Source organism: Cetorhinus maximus, chromosome 1, assembly GCF_964194155.1.
Source record: "Cetorhinus maximus chromosome 1, sCetMax3.hap1.1, whole genome shotgun sequence".
NCBI lineage: Eukaryota > Metazoa > Chordata > Chondrichthyes > Lamniformes > Cetorhinidae > Cetorhinus > Cetorhinus maximus.
The window spans coordinates 132,267,451-132,284,399 of record NC_135879.1 but is presented as its reverse complement, the minus strand read 5'-3'; the positions used below and the strand labels follow the sequence as shown (position 1 = coordinate 132,284,399).

General features: G+C 42.3%; 1 protein-coding gene across 1 annotated transcript in view; it reads right to left on the bottom strand.

Moving 5' to 3' along the window:
• The window catches only part of LOC144691973 (putative methyltransferase NSUN7), a 151,447-nt gene that overhangs the window by 77,234 nt on the left and 57,264 nt on the right, over positions 1–16,949 (bottom strand). The window contains exons 4-8 of the mRNA XM_078560888.1: positions 12,212–12,364; positions 9,208–9,391; positions 8,827–9,037; positions 7,542–7,685; positions 5,166–5,267 (exon numbers count right to left, since the gene is read on the bottom strand). Of these exons, the coding sequence (XP_078417014.1) occupies positions 5,166–5,267; positions 7,542–7,685; positions 8,827–9,037; positions 9,208–9,391; positions 12,212–12,364 (794 nt within the window). The remainder of the gene's footprint in view (positions 1–5,165; positions 5,268–7,541; positions 7,686–8,826; positions 9,038–9,207; positions 9,392–12,211; positions 12,365–16,949) is intronic.

The window sequence follows — 16,949 nt, the reverse complement described above, 5'->3', positions numbered from 1 at the left end:
TTCACATCAAGCTCCTGCTGACAGCTGTAGCCTCCGATAAGAAGATGTCCTTTTCAATCAACCAAGTGGCATGCAGTGCCAGTGGCCTTCAAGGTTACCAAAGCCCTGAATTTCTTCATCGCCAACTCTTTCCAAGGATCTACTGGTGAGATCTCTCATCTCCTAGGTCACAGATGGCCACTAAAGTGCAGTTTTCCACAAAACAGTCTCTGTTTAACTGGTCTCATCTGTAGCAGTGACTGGATTCCCACATGTACACACAACAGCAACTTTATTTCTATAGCACCTTTAATACAATAAAAGGTCCCAGGACACTTAATAGGAGTTTTATAAAGCAAACTTGGACCAAATCACATCAAGCAATGTTAGGGGAGATGACTAAAAGCTTACACAAAAACATAAGAATTAGGAGCAGGGTAGGCTATTTGGCCCCTTGAGCCTGCTCCGCCATTCAATAAGATCATGGCTGATCTGATTGTGGCCTCAACTCCACATCCTCGTCTGTCCCCCCATGACTCTGGACTGCCTTGTCGATCAAAAATCTATCTAACTCAGCCTTGAAAATATTCAATGACCCAGTCTCCACTGCTCTCTGGGGAAGAGAATTTCAGCGACTAATGACCCTCTGAGAGAAAAAAATTATCCTCCTCACTCTTAAATGGAAGACCTCTTATTCTAAAACAGTGTCTCCTAGTTCTAGACTCCCTCATAAGGGGGAACATCTCAGCATCCACCCGTCAATTCTAAACTCCAATTGATATAAGCTCAACCTTTCCTCAGAAGATAACCTTTTCATCCCAGGAATCAGATGAGTGAACCTCCTCTGAACTGCATCTAATGCAATTATATCCTTTCTTAAGTAAGGAGGGCAAAACTGTACAGCATCAGCAGAGTACTGTCTCCACATGTGGTCTAATTAAGGCCCTGTACAGCTGCAGTAATACTTACCTAGTTTTCATACTTGATTCCCCTTGCAATAAATGCTAAGATTTCATTTGCTTTTCTAATCTCTTGCTGCACCTGCATACCAACTTTTTGAGATTCATGTACCAGGACACCCAGATCCCTATATGCCGTAGAATTCTGCAATCTCTCTCCATTCAAATAATATGCTGCTTTTCTATTCTCCCTGCCAAAGCGGACAAGTTCACATTTTTCCACATTATACTCCATCTGCCAAATTTTTGTCCACTCACTTAACCTATCTAAATCCCTTTGTAGACTTGTTATGTCCTCTTGACAACTTACTTTCCTACTTTTGTGTCATCAGCAAATTTAGCCACCATACATATGGTCCCTTCACCCAAAACACTGACATAGATTGTAAATAGTTGAGGCTCCAGCACAGGTCTCTGTGGTACTCCACTAGTAACAACTTGCCAACCCAAAAATGGCCCATTTATCCTGACTCTCTGCTTCCTGTTAGCTAATCAATCCTATATCCATGCTAACATATTACCCCCTACACCATGAGCTCTTATTTTGTATAGTAATCTTTGATAGGGCACTTCATCAAACACCTTTTGGAAATCAAAATACAGCACATCAAGTTTACAGAGGGTAGAATGTATGAGACCAGGCAGGAGGGCATTGCAAAAGTCAATTCTAGAGGTAATAAAGGCAAGAATGGGGTTTACAGCAGCAGAGAGCTGAGGCAGGGCAAGGTTGGGCGATGTTATGGAGGTGGAAATATACAGTCTTAGTGATAGCACTGATAAGTGGTCGAAGGCCATCTTGGAGTCAAACATGACACCAAGGTCATGAACAGGCTGGTTTAGTTTCAGGCAGTTGTTAGGGACAGGGATGGAATCAGTAGCTGGGGAATCAAGTTTGGAGCGAGGACTGATGACAATGACTTCAGTCTTCCAAACATTTAACTGCAGGAGATTTCTGCTCATCCAGTTCTGGGTGTTGGATAAGCAGTCTCAAAATTCATCTTATTACCAAATTTACCTTTGTCACAGTCAAATAGGATGTCATTTGTTAAGAATTGAGCAGTTGAGAGGGTCACATGAGTTGGAACATGTCCATAACTTTTATTTTAACACACTCTGAAATTTTAAAATCCCTCATGAAACCTCAACCCACCCGTGGATGAGGTTTCATGCTTTTTCAAATGCCCGCCAGGGCTCCCGGCCTGCCCACCAACCTTAAGGTTGGACGGGCAGGCCCGTTAATGGTTTCAATTAGTTTTTTAATGGCCTTAATAGGCCATTGACAGGTTGGCGGGCATGCAGCCGAGTCGGCTGCACACCCGCCGACCTGAGAATGTAAATGACATGGGTGACGTTGGGATGCACAGAGATTTACCAGCAGCACTTTACCTCAGGGAGATCTGTGCGGTTTTTCACGCGCATGCGCAAAAGAGCACACTCCTGGTTCAGAGAATCCACCCCCCCCCCCCCCCCACCACCCGAACAGGGAGCGCATAGCGCTTCCTGGCACACGTAACGCTGGGCGGGCCTTAATTGGCTCGCCCACGTAAAATGGCTGCACGCCCCCAACCGGGGGCACCGATCAGGATCCTGCCCACCCACGCCCACTCCCACACATCCCCCCTGTTGGGGGGAAAATGTTGCCCTTGGATATTGGAAGAGTAAAATTTGCTGATGATACCAAACTTGGAAGTGTGGAAAATCATGAAGATGATACCGATCAACTGCAATGGGTCATAAATTGTTTAGCAGAATGGAAAGAAACATGGCAGATGGAATTTAATACAGAGAAGTGTCAGGTGATGCATTTTGGCAGAAGGGATAGAGAGAGATATATTGACCGAATGGCATAGTTTTAAGAGTGCACAGGGATAGAAGAACCTGGGGGCTCTTGTGCATAGATTCTTGAAGCTGACAGAACATATTGAGAAAGCAGTTGGCAAAGCGTGAAGAAACCTGGGTTTCATAAACAAAGGCATTGGGCTGAATTTTGCCATCGGTGAGCAGTATAAAATGCTGGTTGGGCCACAGCTGGAATTTTGTGTACAGTTCTGGTCACCACATTACAGGAAGGACATAATTGCTCTGGAGAGAGTGAAGAGGAGATTTACAAGAATGTTGCCAGGGCTTGAAAATTGTAGCTATGAAGAGAGATTGTAAAGGCTAGGGTTGTTTGTCTTAGAACAGAGGAGGCTGAGGGGTGACCTAACTGATGTATACAAAATTATGAGAGGCCTAGATAGGGTAGAGAGGAAAGACTTATTTCCCCGAGCTGAGGGGTAAGTTACCAAGGGGCATAGATTTAAGGTGATTGGTAGAAGGATTAGAGGGGACATGAGGAAAAACATTTTCACCCAGAGGGTGGTGGGCGTCTGGAATTCACTACCTAAGTTGGCGGTTGAGGCTGAAATGCTGAACTCATTTAAAGGGTATCTGGATCTACATCTGAAGTGCTGTAACCTGCAGTGCTGGAAAGTGGGATTAAAATGAGCAGCTAGTTTCATTTTTCTCTTTTTGGCTGGTACAGACACGATGGGCTGAATGTGCAGACAAAACTGGATGGTGGGACAATGTCACACAAGATGGGACATGTTAATAAATTTCATTGAAACTTTATTAAAGTTTTTTAAACCTTACATGAAACCTCATCCCGCCGGTGGATGAGGTTTCATGTTTTTTCAGATGCTCGCTGAGGCTCCTGGCCTGCCCACCAACCTTAAGGTTGGACAGGCAGGTCCTTCAGTTATTTTAATTATCCTGTCAATGGCCACAATTGGCCATTGACAGGTGGGTGGGCACACAGCTGATCTCGCTGTGCCCCCGCCTTCCTGATATTTCAGTCAGCGGATGCATGTGGGTGTTGGCAGTGCGCCCGCCGACAATTAACCGGCCTATTAAGGCCATTAAAGTCACAATTGAATGTAATTTTTCGCTGCCCGTCCAATCTTATGGCTGGTGGGCTGGCGAATTGACCAGGCGGCCTTTGCATTTTTTATGAAGCCTCATCCACAGGTGGGATGAGGTTTCCAGCAGGAATTTAAAATAAAATAAAAATGTTGAAATATCATTTATAACATGTCCCTGCTCATGTGACAGAGTCACATGAGAGGATATGTTTTTAATATTTGTAATATCTTTATTTGCATTTTTAAAAATCTTCAGCTCCCTGAGGCAGCTCATTGAGGCAGCTTTCAATGTGCGCACACGCATGCATGCGCAAACTTCCACGCTTGCCCCCCCCCACGCCAAAGGGGTTGCGTTGCAGCGTGCCTTTCAGACTAGCTGGCTGTTAATTGGCCAGCCAGCGTGAAATCGACATGGGGGCCCGATCGCAGGTGGAGCACGGCTTCGTGACAGCTCCCAGACCTGCTGACCAGGTAAAAGTCCTGTCCCATGTGATTTGTTCGGCATGGTTACAGGGTGCCAGGTCAAGCCTCAATGAAAGCAAGGTGCCATTTTTTTTAACATCTGGAGACAAAGGAAACGATACCTGGCCTTACTGCTGCCAGACTTACAGGACACAGGCACAGTGCCCCAGAGATAGAGACCGAAAAACAGCAGCTGCTGTGAACTGCACACAAGAAGGCTGCTTGCTGTTAGCCACTAGGCAGAATGCTGGTGGAAGCTTGTTCTCCGTTCAAAGAGTCAACATCTGTGGAGATTTGAGGACACCGGAAAATTTGCCCTGTGTCCTGGGAGATCGAGTTGCCAGACTGCGTCTTGCTGCTGGAAGTTGGTTCGGGGATTCTCAGGAGACTGAGGGGAAATGACTTTCGCTGGACATTGGTCGTTGCAACTCAGCAAAATGTGGAGAAATTAACCTGCTGGAAGCAACTTTAGTCTGGTTCCTATAAACACTACAATTCTGCAGAGAGTGCGGTGTTACATATTAACATGGGGTAAGATTTTTGGTCATCTTTGGAGGTTAAGGGGTTTTTTTTTTCTGTAGTTTAGTATATTAGTTGCCAATAAGCAGTAATTAGTCAATGTCGATTTTTAGATTTTTTGTTACAGTTAGATTCTTACAACATGAAATGTTTTGAAACGTGAAATCTTGTTGTGTGATCATTTGAGTCAGTCACTGAGAATTCAAATCTTTTAAAAGTTATCAGCCTCTGCAGGGATTGTAACGCCATGTAACACTGTGTCAGTTTTTATTAAAGTGATTCACAGATAATGTCCCTAGAGGTACTAACTCTGATTTCATTTTCTGTATTCTTTTAAACTTACATCTAATGGCATGCATCAGTTCCTCTGCTTGTTTCTGGGCCAGTGTTTTGAGTTTCTCTTCCGATACTTTTCCCTGAGAAAGTTCCTGCAGGAGAGTTGTGTCTAGAAAAGAAGATTTAGGAAGTACTGTAAAAAGATTACAAATAAATTAGGTAAAGAAGTTATATACCCTTGACAGTCTGACCTCACAATAAAAAGAAAGATAGACTTGCATTTCTATGTTGCCTTTCACCGGATGTCTCAAAGCACTTTATAGCCAATGAAGTACTTTTCTTTTTGAAGTGTAGTTCTGTTGCAATGTAGGAAACATGGCAGCCAATTTTGCACATAGCAAACTCCCACAAACAGCAGTGTTATAACCAGATAATCTGTTTTTTTGTGATGTTGATTAAGGGATAAATATTGGTCAGAACACTGGGACAACCCCTCTGTTCTTCTTCAAAACCGTGCCGTGGAATCTTATACATGCCCCAAGCAGGGAACTGAGGTCTTGGTTTAACATCTCATCTGAAAGACGATACCTCAGACAGAGCAGCACTCCCTCAAGACAGTAAACGGAGTGTCAGATTTTTGTACTCAATTCTCACCCCAGTACAAATATACAAAGCAATCACTGTGGTTCTACTCCAATTGAATGTTTAAGTTAATATACTTTATCTAACTATTTAAAAATTCTAATTGAAATCCTGACATTTCTCGATAAGCTTAAGACTCAATCTAAGCAAATCCATGATCCATGTCCATTACTGATTACCATTCAATGTTACTTTAATAACAAATGCCAAAATTAGTACTTTTTGGGGACAACTCGAGCATGTTCAGCTGAGAAAAGTGAACGAATTATTGCTATAGGATTTAAAAAGTCAGTTGTTAAGGAGCAATTACTCAACATCAACTAAATTATAATTAGGAACCACTATCAAGAAAAATTGCAAAACTTTCTACTCATCAAAATTTACACTAAAGTACTAAACCTAATCTCTCTGCGCTGGGACAACCAAAATAATTCAGAAGTAAAAGGAAAATACTGCAGATGCTGAAAATGGATGCAGGTCAGACAGCATCTGTGGAGAGAGAAACAAAGTTAACGTTTCAGCTCGATAACTTTTCATCCAGAACTAGAAAAGTTTGTAAAGGTAACAGATTTTATTTGCACCTCCTCTAGGCCCATCTCTTCTTTCTTATTTGTCCTCTTGCCACCTCCTTTTGTCTTGCGCCATCATTTCCAACAGCTTTCTAGCTTTAGGGGAAATTTCCCAGAGTAGGGCTGGGAACAAAGTCAGCAGCCTGCTCCATGGAAGCAGGCAATCAATTAGGTCAATTAAAGCACTACTTAGGAGCCATTCTCTGAAGACGATGACAGTCTCCCGCCATCAGAGTGGCCCTCCACAGAATGCAGAGCCTGGAAGATCCTTGGAGGCAGTCCAAAGGATGAAAGACTAAAGCTGTAGTCAAACCCAATCTTGTGGAGCGAAGCCCCCTTTGTACAGATTTCCCTACCAGCTGTGGGCCTCTTCATTCTCAACTTTGCAAAAGGTAACTGAGAGCAACTCTGAGTTGAGGCACCATTGCAATCGTCTTTCTGCTCCTGCAACGCTTGTCTTTCCTGGTGAGGCTGCTGGCTGGCCAGTGTTAACTGGATCCTCTGATAGGACCTCCCATCTCAGGATCCCATGAACTTGGAGGTGGTCTACTAAGAGGCTGCCTCCCAGAAGATTGCGTTGGTGGGCACCCTGATGATATGCACAGGCCTGTTTCTCTCTCCACAAATGTTGCCTGATGTTCTGATTTCCAGCATTTTCAGTTTTTTTGAAGTCATTCCGAATCTGTTTTGAACATAAGTTAAATACTGGAATGACAGTCTGTTTTTCTGATAAAATATACTGGCCAGGAATTTCCTCAGAGCTGCAACTGCTCTGACTCCATAACATCAGCAGAAGTGTGGCTGAAATCCTCATTTATGTGTGTAAATGGGTTTTTGCCACACTTCCAATGAAGTTTTAATGGCTGAGCGGGAGCAGCTCTGAGAGATTCCTGGCTATTATCTTCCATTGAGTGCATGTAGCCATTTCCCCCCATTCTTTCTTTCCCCCTGTGCTTCCACGACCCTGCCTTGTTCTTACACTGTCAGTGTCACTTGTGCCAGCAAGAAGCATGCACACAAGAATGACCCAAGGAACATATTCCATCTAGCTTCTTTTCAGTCTGTTTCACCTTCATGCTAAGTCTACCTATTCAGCATGATTGGAATTTGCAACTCAGCAAAATGGAGGCTCTTACCTGCTTCCTTCCAGTCTTTTGAATAGAATGTTGGCGCTCCAATGTATGATACCTTCCCAATGATAACCACTTAGAAAATTTATAGGTTAAATTTACCTCCACGTTCATTTAAGATAAATTCCACTGGATTGCTGACTCCTGATGCTGAACACTGAGGCACAAGCAGAATAACTTTAACCTTCTGTAAACGCGGATCTATAGGCTGAATGTCAGTGAATTTCTGAGGTATCAGTTTTATGTCTGCAAAGCAATTAGATAAGACGTATTTTTGAGGCTATTTTTTAGTTGACTGGATAAACTACATTTTCTCTTTGCAACAAGCAACAACTCATTTTATTACTTATCCTTGAACTACATAATTTTCTTCAATTTTTAAATTTTCATGCTCGACAAGGTAAGAGTTGTTAATGCTGGGGAATGGAACTCTTCCTATTACAGATCGCAGCACAACCATTTGCAGAATTAAGCTCTCTTTATATTACTCTAGCATGCCTTAGCGACAATCCAATTAAAGTAGCGTGATTTTTTTTTCAAGCCTACGCCTGCCATTTTATGGTCTCTGGGTAAGATTCCCAAATTAGTGAGATTTGTATTGTGGTCCCATGTCTATTAAGAACTGGATTGACACTCCCCAATTATTTTACCTAAAAGCTCTATAGCTAGCAGAGGTTTTCATACCATCAGATCGAGCTGGATTTGAACCCAGCTTGCAGAGGTCAAAGGCCAGCGTCCAACTCACTATCTTATGCATTTCCCCTTAAATATAATTTTTCTACTGTATTGGAAAAAAATATAAAATCTAACATCAAATAAGCATGACCAGAAACAAAGAGTCAGAGTCCAGAGGCCAGAATCAGCCATGATCTTATTAAATGGCAAAGCAGGCTTGAGGGGCTAAATGGTCCTGCTCCTTGTTTGTATGTTAATAAAAGTGAAAATTAACAGTTATGCTTCTATTTTAATGTCTTTCCATATCTCCTGAAATTAAAAATACTATTGTTCTACTGTTGCTCAAATTATCCAACATTATTAGACTGTGCATTATACGGCCAGATGTACAGCCAGTTCTTTTAAGCTTCAAAGAAGAAAATTCAGTTTTTAAATGAAGCCTGTACTTCAGCCACAAGTGAATTCAATCAGTTGAAAAGGTTATTAAAACTCAGAGTTCATAGAAATGGACAAACGTAATTGAATTTAATAATTCACTTTTGCTGTTCATTCATGCAAACACTTGTAGCAGCTGTATTGGCCTTTTGAATGATGGTAACCACTAAAACATATGCTTTGGTATTTTACAATGAAATTTTCTATATACATCGAATAACCTTTAATCTGTGAACTAATGTGTAGATAATGAACAGTTAAGCACTTAATTACGCACTTTTACAGCCCATTTTTTCAAACAGGCTCTTCAGTTCAAGTTGCTGCGATTCTGTTTTCACCCCACAGAGAAAGACTTTGGATGTGCTCTGGTTAATTAGAGTAGACATATGGGCAACAGTCAAACGTGAACCTGCATTGGTAACAACGATATCATCATCCATGTTCAGTAAAACCTTCACTGAGTGTGGTGCTAGGCTTCGACCTTTATCCTAGAAAGGAAGGAAACTGGAAATTAACATCATTTTCTTATGTAGAAAAACAAGACAAAAAATACTTTAAATGTACATAGCTTAAAACATAGTTGGGAAATTCTTTTTCAAGCATAAATTGAACTGTATATTACTTTCTATTTTGATGTCTCTTCAGTTCTTCCGCTTACCTGGATTACCATCTTGTAACTGGTGACAAGTTCCATTTCATAAAGCCTAGCCGTTAGATGAGTTGGAAAAAGAAGCACATCCTGGCAATGTTGATCCACACAGAAAGACAGACCCTCAAGCTCACGGGCACATTTCACCTTTGTGAAGCCCTCCATCTCAAGTAAATGGGTCACATCTTCAAGGCTGTCACAATATGATGATAATCAATAGTGTAAACCAACCAACAGTTTATAAAGTGCGATAGTAGTGTTAACCAGATGTGAGAGACCTGATTCTACATTTAAATACAATTGGAACCCATCAGTAAAAATAATCTCGGGCAGTTTCTGTACTGAATCAATATAGTAATGATGATAATAATAATGATCAATATAATAATAATAATAATAATAATAATAATGTCTGTCCAGGTCAGTTTAAAAAGCGCGTATGTTGTTGGGTTTATTTGGTGGGTGGTGGCTGGCACAGACAAAGAAACGTGGGGCGCCCGGAGGACTAGAGCACATGACACATGTGCAGCTGTCAACGGTTGGTGACAGTGGTGGGGTCGGGACAGGCTGGTGGAGAAAATAAACAACAGTAGGAAAGCGGAGTTCAACGACAGTTACCATGGCTGGAGAAATTGTTTCTATGAGGAGGGGTGCAATTGATGGAATGGCAAGAGAGGAATGGGGATGGAAGGCTGTAATGGCATGGGATGGAGATGGTATGGGAGGGAGGGGATGGCGTGAGAGGAGTGGATGAGATAATGGAATTGGTTAAGTGTGGCAAAATGACAGGAAGAAGTATCTGATACAACATATATGAAAGCTATTCTTTGTGCTAAAGATGAAGATCCATTAGATTTGAATAACCAAGTTTTAGAAAAGCTGTCAGGTAAATTAAGTGAATATATCAGTTCTGATTCTATAGATGAAGAAGATGATAGCAGGTTTTACCCTCCAGAGTTTCAAAACAGTCTAACTCCAATAAATATGCCACTGCACAAATTTAGATTCTAGGAGAGAGCAGTTATAACGTTGCTATGAAACTTAAATCCTGAACAAGGACTGTGTCACGGAACAAGACTGACACTTAGGAAGCTGCTTTCTTCAATGATTGATACAGGGCAGAACTTTACATTCGGTGTACGGGGGCGGGCCCAGCACACTGGAACGTAAATTGAAGTGTCGGCTGTGCACCCGCCGATAACTGAAAGCCCTATTAAGGCCATTAACTAGGTAATCTTAACCTTAAGCTGCCCATCCAACCTTACGATTGATGGGCAGGCAAAAGGCCAAGCGGCCTTTATGTTTTTTAGGAAAACTTATCCATGAGCGGGATGAGGATTCCTAAAGCTTTTACAAATTAAATAAAAACTTTCTTTGAAAAACAAAAACATGTCTCTTCTCATGTGACACAGTCACTCAAGGGACATGTTTCATTACATTTTTAATGTTTTCATTTTTTTTTTGAAAAGTGCTTCAATCTCCCTGAGGCAGCTCCAGGCCTCAGGGAGATTGAAGCACTCTTTTCCTCGCATGCGCGAAAGTGTGCTGGACCTGACTCTCCCTCCTTCCCCCGCCCGCACAGGAAGCACTCAGCGTTACCGCTCACGATCCACGCTGGGCGGGCCTTAATTGGCCCACCCGCATGAAATCGCAGTGCAGGGCCAATCGCGGGTGGCGGTCAGCTCCGCGACCGCCCTTGCCCGCTCCCGCTGAGCCCACCCGACCAATGAAAAATCCTGGCCACAGAAACTATAATAGGCAGCTTTCAAGGAAATAGAGTGCTTATTCCTTGAATAATATTGAGCCCATCAGTTGTAAAGTTACTGTTTCAGCTCAGGAGAAAACAGTTCCCAATTAGACTTTCATATTTTATGACTATGAACAAGTCATAAGGCCAGATTCTTGACAAAATTTGTATTATATTTCTAGGTCTACTTTTACACATGGGCAGCTTTTTGCGGCTTTTTCCAGAGTGAGATGTTTTAATTCTGTTAAAGTCTTTGGTGAAAAAATAATTAGAAATCCTGTACTTAAAGCAGTACTGTTGCAATAAAGATACTAATTTGATTGTAAATGTTTCTGCTAATTTACAATAACTATGGGAAAAATTTCCCCCTGTCGGGGGGGAAGAGCAGGAGCGGGTGGGCTCCTGATTGGCGGCCCCGGTTGGGGGCGTACCGCCATTTTACGTGGGCGGGCCAATTAAGGCCGGCCCAGCATGATGTCCACCAGGAAGCGCTATGCGCTCCCTGTGTGGGTGGGGGGGAATTCCCTCAGCCAGGAGTGCGCTCTTTCGTGCATGCGAGTGAAAGAGCGCACAGATCTCCCTGAGTCTAAGTGCTGCCTCAGGGAAATTGGCTTCATTTTGAAACTTTTAATAAAGGAGTTAAAAAATTTTCCCTGCCATGTCCCCTCACGTGATACTGTCACATGAGTTAGGACATATCCATTTATTGCAACCTGTCATTAAAATTTAAAAACCCTCATGAAACCTCATCCCGCCAGCGGATGAAGTTTCATGTTTTTTCACAAGCCCGCCTGAGCTCCTGGCCTGCCCGCCAACCTTAAGGTTGGACGGGCAGGTCCATTAATAAGCTGAATTGGTTTCTTAATGGCCTTAATAGGCTGTTGACAGGTCGGCGGACAAACAGCCGACTTGGCTGCGCACCCGCCGGCCTGAAAATGTAAATGACGCAGGGTGACGTCGGGAGTTCCACCTGCAGGTCACGCCCCCCACATGCCAACGGAAAAATTCTGCAACATAACTTTATTGTCTGTCAGGTAAACATCAAGACTCAGGGTGCCACAAAAAAATAACAGTTATTTTTTTTTTCCATGCGGTAGTTCTCTAATGGCCATCAACCCATAACAGCACTTTTTGATACTATTGTACACTTTTTGATGGATAGTACTGTGAGCAGGTTTGAGTCACTGTCTTATTGATACCCCCATCAGTAAAACATATTATACTTGTGTTATACAATGTGAAGAGGGGACTATTTGTATTGATTACCTGGTCTTTAATACATTTACCCAGACATAGAGTGGCAAAGAAGAAGCTCGTCGTTCTTGATTTCTTACAGATTCCGGAAGAATTAAATCGATGGAGATTGCATCATTTTTAATCCGACAACGAGCAAGTGCAGCTGCAAGTTTCGTCTTAAAACTAGAAAGAAAGGGCATACATCAAGTTAGTTTCCAAATAGACTCGATGAAGAGATAAGAGGCTTCCTCTCAAAAGAGTTACCAGGTATTTATTTAGCCTGTAGCACCTCCAAGTGCACATTAACAGAGCCAATCACCCACATCCTATATTAAAGTTTAAATCCTTGTCCTCAAATCCCTCCACATCCTCACCCTAGCCTACCTCTGCAACTTCTTCCAGTACTATTTTCACCCTTACTCCATTTAACTAACTCTGGTCTTTTGTGCACTCCCATCTTTCACATACCATTGGTGGCAGAGCCTTCTTCCTCCACCCAAGTCCTACTCTTTGGAATTTTCTCCTTAAAACACTCCGGCTCGTCGTCCTTTTTTTCTCCCTCTCTTTCTCTCTTCTTTTTATAATCAGTTCAAAGCCCGTCATTTTATCCAAGCTAACCCCTCCATTCCTGGCTCACAAACATTTCTTTAAATAATTGTGAAGCATTTGCGACATTTTCTTTTAAATGCTGAAGGCACTATTTAAATCCAAGTTTGGACATGAAAATCTTTGCGATCTATATGTTGGAATATGGAAGTCAGGTTCTAGGATTTTTTGAGCATTTTTCCACAGAAAGGATTTGGAAAAGATTAATTATTATTTTTTGAAACAAAATAAGTTGCATAAGTTTAAAAGGAAGAGCGTTTGGAGAAAGTCTGTTCAAGTCAGGTGTGTTGATGAGAAAGTTGAGGGCAGTTGTTTCACTAAGTGGCATTGATAGACTAAATGAGTGGGCAGATGAATTATCCATTTCAGATCAAAAAATAGTAGATGAGCATTACTTAAATGGTGAAAAGCTGAGAACAGTGGAGGTCAGAGATTTACACGCTCAATCACTAAAGCGTCAAGTATAAAAAGAATCAATAAGGCTCATGGAATTTTAGTCTAGTTAACTGGAAGCCTAGAATATAAAAGGGAGGAAGTTTTGCTGCAGCTATATGCAGTCCTGGCTAGGGCACATCTGGAGTACTGTATGCAGTTCTGGGCATCGCATCTTAGAAAGAATATACTGACCTTGGAGGGAGTGCAGCATAAATTCTCCAGAAGCTACACTTGCCTGGATGAGTACAGATCCAACAACACTCAAAAAGCTTGACACCATTCAGGACAAAGCAGACCGCTTGATTGGCACCACATCCACAAACATTCACTCCCTCCACCACTGGCACACAGTGGTAGCAGCATCTACAAGATGCACTGCAGCAATTCACCAAGGTTCCTTAGACAGCACCTTCCAAACCCACAACCGCTCCCATCTAGAAGGGCAAGAGCAACAGACACATAGGAACACACCACCTGGAAGTTCCTCTCCAAGCCACTCAACATCCTGACTTGAAAATATATCGCCGTCCCTTCACTCTTACTGGGACAAAATCCTGGAACTCCCACCCTAACAGCACAGTGGGTGTACCTACACCACATTATCTGCAGCAGTTCAAGAAGGCAGCTCACCACACCACCTTCTCAAGGGCAGTTAGGGTTGGGCAATAAATGCTGGCCTAGCCAGCGACACCTACATTCCATGAATGAATTTTTTAAAAATTCCCAGGGCACCAAAAGTTAGATCATGAGGAGAGATAACACAAACTAGGCTTATATTCCCGAGTTAAGGGGTGATTTGATGGAAGGTTTTTAGGATTTTGAAGGGAATTGATAGGGTTGAGGGTAGAGAGAAACTTTTCCCACTGGTGGGGGAGTCCATTGCAAGGATGCATATACCTTAAAAGTCAGAGCCAGGACACCTCATACTAGAAGTTAGGGAACACTCCTTCATGCAAAGGGTGGTAAAAGTGTGGAAATCTCCACCAAATAACAATTAATGCTAGTTCAATCAATAATCTTTAATCTGTGATTGATATACTGTTGCTAGCCAAGGGTATAATGACTTTGGAAGCAGGATACAGATTATCAATAATTTCACTGAAAGTTGGAACATGCTCAAAGAGCTGAAAGACCTAATTCTGTTCTCATGTTCCGATCTCAGGGGCATCCAACAAAAATTCAATCACAATTCAAGTGCTGTGGGTATATTTACACCACATGGACTGCAGCAGTTCAAGAAGGCAGCTCACCATCACCTTCTCAAGGGCAACTAAGGATGGGCAATAAATGTTAGCCTAGCCAGCTATGCCCACATCACGTGAATAAATAAATAAAAATAAAATCATGAGGGGAATCAAAATATCTCATTCAGCTGAGAGCTTTTCATGATACCAAAGGAAGACTGGGGGTTGGGTGGGGGAGCACAAAAGCTAGGTTAACAAATCATCTGGACAAGCCTAAACAGGAGGAAGGGACCGGAAGCAGACTCCAACTTCATGGTGGGGCAGGAAGGAAGTGAACAAAGTGGTACTCAGGTCTGAAACAGAAAATTGCGAAGTAAAACATATGGCTCAGCTGGTCAGGGAAACACAAATGATGGGAATGGTTCTGTTTGGTTCTGTTTAAGCTATTTAGGGCTGACCCACTGATGTGGCAAGCAGAAAATGATCATTATTTAGTATGATTATGTAAACACAAGCAGTCTGTTGGATCTAATTGAATCCAATAATAACTGTTGCTCTGTATGTTCCCTCAGTGTGAAATAAAACAGGCCAAATCCATATCTGGCCTCATCTTAAATGTTTTCTTGTTCTGTCGCCAAAGAGATTGAATAAACAGATATGGGAAAAACACAAATATTCAGTTCAAGGATAGTATTGTTACACTCCCAGGTTACGTTATTGTATAGCTAGATATTAGGCAGTATGGGTACATCCGCTACTGGTGAAATGTTCAGATTGCTTGAATGGCCAGTACTGGTGTACCCCAGAGAATATCCAAGACAGGGACCTAAAATTGTATCAATGGAACAAATATCCAATCAAAGCATTAGACATTGTTAACAGTCTCTTGGAATCATAGCAAAAACTATGTGCAACAGGCTGAGGGTTAATTAGTTGTACATTCCCATTCTAACAAGCTGTACTAGAAAGTTGACATGATGGAACTATTCAGCGGGGATAATTGAGCTAATTTCTAGAGACGTAGAATTTATCAACACATTAATGCACTCCCAGCTAACAGAATGGGGAGCATTCAAAATAAGATGTTTACTGTGCATAAATGAATCAGTTTTTCTTTCGTTAAGATGCAATTTTGTCAGCTAAATAAAAAGCAATATTAACCAACAGAATTAAAAAGAAATCAGAATTAAAGGCTTACAGCAGCATAGTTACTATGGAATTGAACTTTAGTTGAGGAAAGAGTGAAAGATATCAGCCTTTGTAGCCATCCAGTTTAAAGTCTTTCAAGTTAAGAGCAACATTTATGTAACCATAACACTGTCTTGTACTTTTTATCTCAAACAGGCTTCATTGTAATTGACATGGAATTCAAACAATACTTTTCAGAAAAATATGGCAAAAATCAAGAGATGAATATTCTTGGCCTTCACCAAGCCAACATCTTTGGATCAAAACAAAAAGTGAAAGGCGTCTGAGACTACATTCTTCCACCATTCAGCCTGACCTTGTATCCCTAAAAACATTTTCAGTGCAAAAAGTAACATAATCATTTTAATGTTATTACATGAAGAATAACTTACTGCATGAATTTTTGAAACTGAAGGTAACCCTGTGGATGGTAAATTCTCACCTGTAGATCACCATTGTATGTTTTGTGTTTTAAAATGGCTCTAGAACAGGCTTGTCCAACCCGCGGACCAGATTGTAGCCATTCTACATGGCCCCCAGAGCCACTGTTCAAAATGTCGGTAAGGCGGCACGTGAAGTTGAAGATTCTGCAAGGGGCTGTTCCTCCAAATCAGAGACTGGTTCTCCCCCGCATTTGCTACTGATAGGCTCATAGTGAGAGAGAGAGAGTGTGTGAGAGAGAGAGAGAGAGAGAGAGAGAAAAAGAGAGAGAGAGAGAGAGAGAGGTGCTGCCGGGGCCACGGGGAGGACAGGCTGCCAGGGCCACCGGGAGGACAGGCTGCTGGGGCCACGGGGAGGACAGGCTGCCGGGGCCACGGGGAGGACAGGCTGCCGGGGCCCTGGTGGAGAGTGGGTGAAGAGGCTGGCCAGTGAGTATATGAGTGTGCATGAGAGAGAGAGAGAGTGGGAGAGTGTGGGTGTGTGCAAGAGAGAGTGGGTGTGTGTGTGTGAGTGTGGGTGAGAGAGTCAGGGTGTGTCTGCCTTATCCCAATTTCAGATTTCTCACTCACCCTCACTCCCACTCACACAGTGGGTGAGCGAGTGAGCACCTTGAGACTAGGAGTGAGCCGGACACAGACACTCTGACCCCCTCACACTCTAATGGTCACTATTATTAATTATTCTTTTTTCAAAACTTAATTTATTGCTTTGACGTTGCTTTACTTTTGTTCAGCAAGTTGTTTCTTTTCTTCATACCTCAACATTTTTTTGAAATTATGTTTCATGTTGTGCCAAAACTTAACTTTCCGAAATTTGCTCATCAGCCCCTTGCGTGAGAAAAAATGGAAATGTGGCCCCCCAAGTGAAAAGGTTGGACAAGTCTGCTCTAAAATATATCTCACTACACTGGCCAT